At 35.6% G+C, this 10,572-nt stretch overlaps 2 protein-coding genes across 2 annotated transcripts; both read right to left on the reverse strand.

The window, feature by feature from the left end:
• Window positions 1-1,819: 1,819 nt before the first annotated feature.
• LOC112789413 (protein RETICULATA-RELATED 4, chloroplastic) lies at window positions 1,820-5,253 on the reverse strand. The gene is made up of 8 exons (XM_025831286.3): window positions 4,455-5,253; window positions 4,245-4,313; window positions 3,621-3,752; window positions 3,452-3,505; window positions 3,321-3,365; window positions 2,744-2,883; window positions 2,383-2,508; window positions 1,820-2,284 (listed from the first exon to the last, which is right to left on the reverse strand). The coding sequence occupies exons 1-8, from the start codon at window positions 4,998-5,000 to the stop codon at window positions 2,236-2,238; spliced, it is 1,161 nt and encodes a 386-aa protein (XP_025687071.1). The 5' UTR covers window positions 5,001-5,253; the 3' UTR covers window positions 1,820-2,235.
• A 4,587-nt stretch (window positions 5,254-9,840) lies between these two features.
• Window positions 9,841-10,365, reverse strand: LOC140183019 (serine/threonine-protein phosphatase 7 long form homolog). The gene has a single exon (XM_072231016.1). The coding sequence runs from the start codon at window positions 10,363-10,365 to the stop codon at window positions 9,841-9,843; it is 525 nt and encodes a 174-aa protein (XP_072087117.1).
• Between the last annotated feature and the right edge of the window lie 207 nt (window positions 10,366-10,572).

The following is a 10,572-nucleotide window of genomic DNA, read 5'->3' on the forward strand; positions in this document are numbered from 1 at the left end:
AATGCTTAAATGCTTGAAATAAAAACTAGGTTTTGTAACGAATGCTGAGGAGTTTTTGTTTCTTGGCACATCGGATTAAAGTTTGATTTGGTAAAGTTTTTACTTTTTAAAAATAATTTATGAAAACTGTTTTTTAAAAAATTACTTTTTAAGAGCTGCAGCAGCACTTATGTTTGGTAAAATCAAATTAAAAATGATTTTTAATAAGTATAAGCTTTTAGTAAAACAGCTTTTAAGACTTAAAAAATTATAATAAATATGTTTATAACGAAGAATAATTTCTTTTTTCAAATCTTTTAAAATTGGGTAAAGTATATTTTTTGTCCTTAAAGTTTGACAAAAATTTTAAAAATACCCTCAAGTTTTATTTTGTTTCAATTTTGTCCTAAAAGTTTTCGATTTGCATCAAATATACCCCTAACGGCTAATTTTTCAAAAAATTTAAGACCAATTTAACAACAATTTCATAAGAACAACCCTCAATACAAACAAATTAAGCATAATTTTCATGCATTATTGTTAGATTGGTCTTAAATTTTTTTGAAAATTTAGTTGTCGAGGGTATATTTGATGCAAATCGAAAACTTTTGGGACAAAATTGAAACAAAATAAAATTTAGGAATATTTTAGAAATTTTTGCCAAACTTTAGGGATAAAAAGTATACTTTATCCAAAAATTTTATATATTATTTTATATATTAGCTCATCTTTACGGATCACATCTTTTGATTATATATCTATATTTACACATGTTATTATATTTTTAACTAACGTTCATGTAAGGAAAATTTTATGATTGATTTTCATAAACCATGTCAACCTCTTCACATTTCAAAGAACAGATTAAAAACAAACAAACATCGTAGATCTACTAAAAAATACAAAAATGCACACAAAAAAATAATATAAATAAATAGAAGTTCATACCTAATATGTGATAGAGATGTATTTGTGTTAAAATTTGTGAAGATTAGGTTGAAAAATAAAAAATATATAAAGACTTTGTTAGAATTTGTGAAGGTTAAGATGAGTCAATAGCAATATAATAGCGCAGAATATGTGCGAAAAAAGGGTAGTGCTAGGGAACCAATGACCTAAGTGTACTATGTGTACAATGGGTTAAACCTTTGGTCCATGAATAAAATGACCATCACCCACACTATCCAGAATACTATCCAGAATAACCATCCGAATACCAGGGATCGAACTCTTGACCTTTCGGATCTAGAACTCTAATACCATGTCATGAACCCACTCATCCCAAAAACGTAACTTGACAGGACAATGTAACACTAATGGTCATATCTCTAATACTTCCTAAACCTCCATTGTACACATTGTACGTTTAGACCATTGGCTCCCTATACTTTTCCGCGAAAAAATAAATAAAATTTGATAAGCACAAACCAATTTTGAAAAGCTCCTGCTTAGGTGCTTTCAAAAGCACCCCTAACTTTTAAAAGTCGCAAGCACAAATAATTGGACTTTTTAATTTACCAAACACAAAATGAGGTATTTATGCTTTTTAGAAGTACAAACACCTCTTGAAAAAGTTTTATCAAACCAAGCCTAAAATGTTCCAACAAAACTAGTTTAGACTTTACAAGCGTGGAGTGGTGCTTCCTCAATCCAAACCTGATTAGAATAATTACCAGCCACCAAAATTATTCATCTCATGAGCCACTACCGTTAAGATAACTGTTCGTAACCTTAATGAAGCTCAATATAGCTTACATAAGTGGCCGAATAAAAAACCAAACATTACTAAAGACTTGCAAGTTTTAGATCCACTCGGAAAAACAAAATATAAAGCTCATGATGAAGCAAATGTAACTATGAATTTGTTGTTATCCAATATAATTTCAAAAAACACTACAACACAACAGAAGCATCATTATCAAGAGCCAAGAGGCAGTGCCATGCTCGTCTAACAAAAATGTGACTCATAACTTCATCTCATGCTGCAGCTTTCTGCAAGCTATGATAGAAGGATTTTTTTTACCAGCATTGGCCATGACCAGTTGGCCACCCTCAATGGTAGCAGCAAACTCAAGACTCAGTGTTTGCTGACCTCTGTTATTGCTCAATGTACAACTATGCTGTCAGCAGGAATACAAACAAAATTAGAACAAAAAATACAACATACAGGGAGCAAATTTAAATAATCAACAAAATGTAACTCCAATAATGAATTGATCCCATGGTGACAAGTCCTCAAATTGAAACCAATTGTGCTTATTCCCGTATTTTCTGGACTCCGACCCATCGGGCATAATCCACCCACCTGTTCATAGAAGATATATGTAATGAACAATAACAACTGAAAAAGAAGCAAATCTTGTAAACTATGTAGAAACATATTGAGTTCATAAAGAATCTTACAATAGTGAGCCCAAGAAAGTATTGCCAGTCCTAACGGCAAAGCAAAAAATACTTAGCAATAGCTTTTGTTGGTGCAGAAGAGGTTCGAGAATCCGCTGTTCAATAATCCCAGCCAGTATTTGGTACCTGGTATCAAGGACAATTCCTTCAGATTCAGGCATTCAACTTATACAACAGAAGAATTTCAACGATGTTATGGTGTGTTCTTATAGAAAGGTTGCATTTATCATTGATTTACTGACATATTATGCATGACTAGAGATTGTCTCAGTTTCAGCGTCGAGAATTGTTCAATCCAAGAGAATTATGTCATTGTAGTAGTAATCTTTATTGATAATAGCAACAATAATAAAAGCCATACCTTAAGTTGCTAGATACAGCCATGTAAACACCATAAGCAACACTAGTTGATAAAATTGGTACATCCTCGGCCTCAGCAGCAAAAGATTTATCAACAACTTTTCGTGCATTGATCAAAGCATTTGTCACACCTGTACCAATCTGAAAAGGAGATTCTATCAGTCACCTCACACACATATTTATACTGCAAGACTAAAAATTACGCACCAATCACATGGTGAGATAGACGCTGAGACAGAGATTTGATCTTAAACCACTTAATTCAGTTACAAGATATATAGGTATGCTCCGAAATTCAGCCTATATTAACTTCAATCATTTCATTTGAGAGACGGAGTCATATGGTGAAAAATCAATGTACATAATTCATGCTAAGACATAGGCAGTAATAATGTAAAATTCTTCAATATTAGCAATTCTTTTGATTTGAGGACATATGAAAGAATACAGCAAAAAACAACAGTATGGCACTTGCGAGAGCTAGGAGTGAGTCCAGAAGCACAAAGATTTCAGGCATTTCAACAGAAAGAAGAAGAATTTAAATTCAGTATTGGGAAAGCATGTAAGGAACAAATTACCAGAGATGCACCAGTCCCCACTGCAAACAGCTTTGCTCCATTGCGCTGTACAAGAGAGTAAGAGACAGAGACATTAAAAACTGTCATAACCACAAAATGACTGCTTGAATTTTCGAGGGAACAACACATACCACAATAGCACCTATTCTCTGTATAAGTGTATAAGATGTTCCAGCTAATGCCACCTATATAAAAAGCAAAACCAAACAAATGTAAGATACAAACACAATAATAACTTACAATCTTTGAGGAAATAAAACATATAGGAAAAATCTGGAAAGTGGCTTAGTAAGTGGTGACCTGGAAAGCATTTTCAGGGCAGCCATAGAAGAATTTAGCAATAGGCCCAGCACTAACGGCAAGTGCAGGTCGGAGAGAAACAGTTGGAGCCGGAAGCCACACAAGCATAAAATCTGCTACGATTGCCATTACCTGTTAATAATAACAATAGAATAAATCAAACATATACAAAAACTAGACAGTGAATAAGCTGCTGCCTAACGAAACATAATAAATGTAGTTTTCAAAAGAGATTAGCATTATCCCAAAAAAAAGAAGGATTATTACAACAATAATGAAAGTTTCACCTCTCTATTGTAAGGTATGTATATGGCAAAATCAGCATACAAATATCCAGAAAACTCCAATTACAATCAAATGCCAAAAGATGAACAATCTAGGCTCTAATCTAAACAATATTGATTTTGATGCGGATGCACTGTGCCACTGTCATTATAAAAGTATTTTATACTATCATGAGTATCATCCTATTATATATTGTCATATCACTATATCAGCAACAATGTTTTATTCTTACAACTTATAATCTAAAAATTCACATGTAATAGTATATGATTTGAGTGATATAAAATGTACATCAAATTGTTCTCTAAAACAATATATAAGCAAAAAGGAGATACATACCACATCAGCACAAACGAAATCAAGCTCCTTCGTGAAATTCTCTTTACGCTTCTCCAACTCCGCAGCAGTCTGAGAACCACCAAATGCAAATAGTTACTATTAATTACTATTTAGCCCCTAATCTTAGAGTAATTAAGATTAATTAACAGCAGACACAAATGTGCACTTTGTAACCGAAAATTGAGGAAGGGAGTGAAAAATGGAGGGAACCTTAGTGAAGATGCCAACACCGCATTCCATGGCGACCTTTGCAAGGAACAAATCATCGGCCAGCAACCTCTCTTTAAACCCTCCGAAGTTCAACAACCACCGGAACACCGCCGATTTCTCGAGCTCAAGGAACCTCTTCACTATTGAGCCGGGAACCCGACCTGCCTGAATCGCAGCCGCCAAATCCGCTGGCAATTTCTCGAGCGGCCTCCCGGCCTCCGCTAGAACCAGCAGTGCCTCCTCCCTGTTGCGGCCCCTGTCGTCGGCTTCGCCATCGCGGTCTCCTCCTCCTCCGCCGCCACCGGTGTGTCCTCCGCCATGGCCTCCTCCTCCTCCTCCTCCTCCGGATGCGAGAATGGGGGTTGGGGGAGAGCGGATGAGAGGAGTGTGTGGGAGGAAGGAAGTGAAGAGAGTGGAAGGGGAATGGCGGTGGGAAGAGGTGAGAGTGAAGGTTGTTGGGAGTGGGGGAGAGAGGGAAGGGCGGTTGTTGTTGAGAGAGAAAGAGCGGAAGGAGATGGTGGAGAAGGAAGAAGCAGCAGCAGCCATGGCCAGATGAGAGAAATAGAGAGAGAGTTGAATTCAGTTGGAGTCAGTTGAAAGTTCAAAGGGAAAAAGGAAGGGAAGGAGTTGGTGAGTGGGTGGTGGGGAGTGAAGTGTGAAGTGAGAGACTGTGACTGTGAGGTGGCAACGACACATGGTGACGCTATGAAAGTTGAAACTATCACTAAACAGTAAACACCACCACACTTCCACTCTGCCTCCGTGCAAACACGCGCTTTCTTCCACTCTTCATCACTTCAACCTATCTTTACAAAATGAGAATATTTTCTTTTTTTTTTTTTTACGGAAGAGAATAAAAAGTTACAGAAATTATTTTTAATATGGAAATGGAGATGGTGTTTTGGTTGAATATTGATATTTGAAGTGTATTACAGTATTGTGGAACTCATTCAACACGCCCCCACGTGTTGCATCACGCCTCCCACGTGTTGCACAATACGCTGCCACGTGTCCAACACGCCCCCACGTGTTGGCCAGGATGCTGCCACGTGTCCACCACGCTCCCCACGTGTTGCACCACGCCCCCACGTGTTGACTTTTTACCTACAAAATCCACCCATTTGTAATTACACCAAATAATCCCATTTTCCAAAAAAATACCAATATCTCTTCCATATAAAAAAAAATCAGCCAAAAAGTTACTCATTTTTAAATTAAAGTAATTACAGGCATGTTGTGAAAAGCGCAAGTTATCTAATTAAAATGTTTCGAGTTTAAAATTATCAGATTATAGTTGTTGTAAATTGTTATACCAGGTTTTTGAAGGAATGTAATAATTTTGGGTGTGTTTGGCAAACCCGATTGAAGAGAAAAAATACGTTTAAATTTATTAAAAGTTTTAATTTTTTGTTTGGCTAACTTTTGATTTGGCAAATGCAGAAGTGATTTTGATGTCAAACCCAAATTTGTCAAAAACAACAGTTTCTAGTTTTACTAACGGGCTTTTAGCCATTTACACTAAACATCTATTTTTTCTTTACCAATTTTATCCTTCAACATGTTATTATATTATTTTTGGAATTCTTATTATTTCTTCTTATATGAATTCTCTTTTTTTATTATTTATTATTTTTTTTGTTAAATTTTTATTTGACATTATACACTCTTATAATTGTGATTTTTGTATATTATATTTATTATTATCTTTTCATAGTATGACTTATTAATCACATTAGGTAAAATAAATTAAACAAAAAATTAACCATAAATAATAATAATAGTAAAAAATTATAGACACTAAAAAAGAGTACTAAAAGAACTAAAAATATACTATAATATCATCAAAAAATTTTAGATTTGTTTCCATTTCTACCAGGATAAATATTTGATTTTATTATTTTTAGTATTCTTTTGTATAATTATAATTCTGGTATATACAATTTTTTATTGTAATTTTTTTATAATATAAATTATGATCCCATTAAAAAAAGATAAATTAAATAAAAAATTTATCATAGGTATTAATAAAATCATAAACATTGGATTCTAAAATAATATTAAGAATAAGTTTATTGAGAGTATTAAAACAAAAATACGATGTAAAAAAATACTAAATTAACATTTTCACGTTAATATTTAAAATTTGAAAAAATATAATATATTTGATTAAATACTCTTATATATATAATTCATATTTCTTATTTTTAATATAAAACATATTTTGCTAATTTTTATATGTTATTTTTATTTTAATAAATAAATATTAATTTTATTATAAAATTAATTAATAAAATTATTCAAATATCTAAATTAAAATAACTAGATAATATAAAAAAATTATTTAAGTTGATGTCTATTTTAGTAATTTTTTATCTAAAAGTGATTTTGAATAGTAGTGTAATCCAAACAATATTTATTTTACTATAATCCATTTTGATATAAAGATAACCAAACATAAATCACTTCAATACAAACTTACTTCACATCAAAATCAAGTTTGCAAAATCAATTTTATACAAACTCCCGTTTGTAAACTATAATCCAAACACACACTTAGTGGTTTCTTCAGAAATGACTAACCTAAAAACGGTGTTAGCTTATAGCGATTTTTTCATATAAGAAATATCTATAAATATCAAACAAGAGACAATAGTGTAGTAGTAGATTGTTATTTTTACAAATTCACAAATTGATAAAGAGAATAGATTTTTAGTTTTAGTGTATTATTCTGAAAAAATTCAAAAAACAAAAGGCACGACGTTAAGTTTACTAATAGAGAACCAATAAGTATTTTTATCCAGTCATCAAATACGTTATCAGAGCTAAAAACGAGTATATTGCAAAATACAGAGATGTGTGGAACAAAGATGGATAAGAAGTTGTTTTACAAGATTTTGATTGTGGTTGTGTCAACTGGTGTGAAATATGAAACATATGTGATAGGGTCGGATAAAGATATGCAAGTTTTGTTTCATTGTCGGCGAAATTTTTCGAAAGTGAGAATACACGAGCTGTATGCCAACTTAGAAGATGGCGTCGACAGTTCTAGGGGCATCAATGCCGAATTCTCAGTCGACTACGGTGGGGGTACTTCTACCTCGATGCCTGTTGTTGCACCTGCTTGTCTGTTGCCTGATCTTCCATATGTTGCCGTTGGAATAGCTAAGTCACCCCGTATGATTCCGGATATTTCAGGTGAGGGTTACCGGATCGAGTTGAAAATGCGATGCGAGAGGATGATTCAGATGAAAAGCCTGCTCACATCGTGGGGAACAGTGATAAAGATACTCCGAGGAACCCACCTACACATCAGGGGCCATCAAGTTCCGGAGCACAGTAACATCCTCCACATTTCTCAACGTTGAACCATCGGCTAGTAACCGGACATAAATCCTACCTTTAGGGGTTAAGGATTGCATGAGGAAAATCATGCCATGAAAATTCAGATTGGCCAATCTTTCCAAACTAAAAAAAAAAAGCTGTGTTGAGTGTAAAGGATTATAGCATCCGTAGTAGAGTTGAATACAAGGTGATAGAGTTATATCATTTCAAGTATCATAGGAGATGTAAGGAGTTTGGTAAAGGTTGCACGTGGTTAATTCACATCATATTTCGGCAACAAAAGAGTAATTGGGAAGTTAGAAAGTACAACGAACCTCACACTTGCTTGACTACTTCGATTTTAACTGATCACCTATACCTTGATTATCATGTCATTTGTGCGAGGATCTTTTCGTTGGTTAGAACCGATGCAGCCGTTACGATAAAAAGTGTTGCAGGAAGCTACTGACGCAACCTACGAATTCAGGCCTAGTTACAGGAAGGTTTGGATGGCAAAACATAAGGCAGTTGCACAGATATACAGAAATTGAAAAAATTTGTATGCCGAATTTTCCCGTTGAATCCATGGTGTGTAGTCCACCATGGAGGAACTATGGCATTGTTGAAGACTTCTCCGGTGCGAGTCAATGATCAAGTTGATGAATCTACTGTGTACTTTCATAATCTTTTCTGGACATTTCCTCCTTGCATTGTGGTATTTCGACATTCCAAGTCACTGATCAGCATTGACTGTACTCATTTGTATGGAAAGTATGGCCGTACTTTGCTTTTGGCTATTGCGCAAGACGAAAACTCGAATATCTTACCCATTGCCTTTGCACTTGTGGAAAGAAAAAATGTAGAGTCCGGGCTTTTTCTGACCAACCTGCGACAACATCTGACTTTGCAAGAAGGTATTTTGATGATCTCTGACAGACACAGTAGCATTAAGGCTGCACTGGAGGCACCTGACAGTGGTTGGCTACCACCTCATGCATATCGAGCGTTTTGCATTCGTTACATTGCAATTAATTTCTCCCTCAGTTTCAATGGTTAGAATGCGAGACGGATACTTGTAAATGCTACTTATGCAAAGGCTGTGGTAGAGTTTGACTATTGACTTGATATTATGAGGACTAAAAATCCGGTCATGTGTGATTGGGCGAACAGAATGGAGTACAATAAGTGGACCCATCACCAAAAAAGCGGCAGATGATTCGGCCACATGACGATGAACATATCTGAGTGTGTTAATTTTGTAGTGAAGGGCACACGGAATTTACCGGTCACTGCATTGGTGAAGTCCACATACGAGAGGCTTGTAGAGCTATTTGTGATTCGAAGACAGATACCAGAGACGTAATTGGGAACTGGTTCACCAATTTTTCCTGGCTCTGGTGAAGGCAATGGAGTGAACTTGAGAGATTCGAGATGCTTCACTGTCACTCTATTTGACAGGCATCAGTCTGAGTATACTGTGGCCGAGACGACTCCTACTAGTAACTTCTCATTGGGTACGTATCGAGTTTTTCTCAGGAATCGTACGTGCGACTGTGGGACCACACTATCAACATGATGTCACTCAATCACGTAAAAATATATTAGGCTAGTGACCGCCCACCATAACCGACTGTGCTCCTCAGCTAAAATCTTCGGATGAACAACGGCAAGTACGTCAAGCGCTGCATAAGGCTCCTATACAATCTAAAAATCACAACGAAATCTACTATTAGAACACTATATACAAACATGTCGAGGAACAGGTAATGAAACTTCGAACCACACACAGACAACTTATATCTCGACTATCCAACCAGTCTAATGCAAGGCAAAACTAGATAATTATTTGCTCCTTTCCGTCAAATGTGGGTAAATAAGTGGCCTACCTGGAGGATAATAATTTGATATGAATGTTTAATCCGTGATCTAAAACGTTAATAACTTGAAACAAATAATGAAACCCTAAGTACATCGATCGATACCTGGATGCCAATGAAAAAGAAAAGTCGTTAAATCCATGCGGCCTGAGAGTGGAGAACCGCCGAAAGATCTAATACTATAGTAGCTATAGGGGACTTGCCAAGTTTGTGACATTTCTATTGGCCACCCGACACATGCATCGATATAGCCATGCCAACACAGCTGGACCCCAATTATAACTGCTCATCTCGTCAAGCCTTGCCACAAATGACAACCACTGAATATGTACCTGATTTGCACTCTTGTCTCCAAACAGCTGAGTAGATAATAGCATTATAATGTATGCACATGCGTATATGCGTATAGTATCCTCACTTGCATCCACAGGTAGCACCCACAACCTCTCATGGAACCATGTGAAGTGGATTGTGAACTGCTTAACCTTATCCAGCGGTGGCAACTCGTCGAACAACTCCTGAAACCACTCCCAAACCGGTCTGCCATCCTCCATAAATTGGTTGAAGTCCGTGAGGCACCCAGATACAGCCTTTCCATCGATGGACAACCCCAACTGATATGCCACATCTTGCAACATGATGGTGCATTCTCCAAACGGCATATGAAAGATGTACATCTCAGGACGCCACCTCTCAATGAATGCGCTGACCATGGACTCATCCAACTAGAACCAATAGGTGTTCAGCCTAGCCAAGTAGTACAAACCAACTCTCTCCAAATAAGGTATGATCCTTTCATGCAAAGACATATTCTATTGCCTTTGAATATTGTAAATACACCTACTTAGCTGCATGATGTGAGAAAAATAACCACACTTAAATTAAATTTTAATACTTACAAGTTTAAATCATAATTTATA

The sequence above is a fragment of the Arachis hypogaea genome, chromosome 3 (genome assembly GCF_003086295.3).
Source record: "Arachis hypogaea cultivar Tifrunner chromosome 3, arahy.Tifrunner.gnm2.J5K5, whole genome shotgun sequence".
Taxonomy (NCBI): Eukaryota; Viridiplantae; Streptophyta; class Magnoliopsida; order Fabales; family Fabaceae; genus Arachis; species Arachis hypogaea.

Excerpts from the sequence above, each read along its gene's own strand:
- LOC112789413 (XM_025831286.3), bottom strand. The coding sequence starts at position 5,000 with ATGGCTGCTGCTGCTTCTTCCTTCTCCACCATCTCCTTCCGCTCTTTC. Across the intron at positions 2,884-3,320 it reads TGGGGACTGGTGCATCTCTG|ATTGGTACAGGTGTGACAAA; the intron begins GTAATTTGTTCC and ends TCTCCTTTTCAG. Across the intron at positions 2,285-2,382 it reads ACTTTCTTGGGCTCACTATT|GTGGGTGGATTATGCCCGAT; the intron begins GTAAGATTCTTT and ends TTCTATGAACAG.
- LOC140183019 (XM_072231016.1), bottom strand. The coding sequence starts at position 10,365 with ATGGTCAGCGCATTCATTGAGAGGTGGCGTCCTGAGATGTACATCTTT.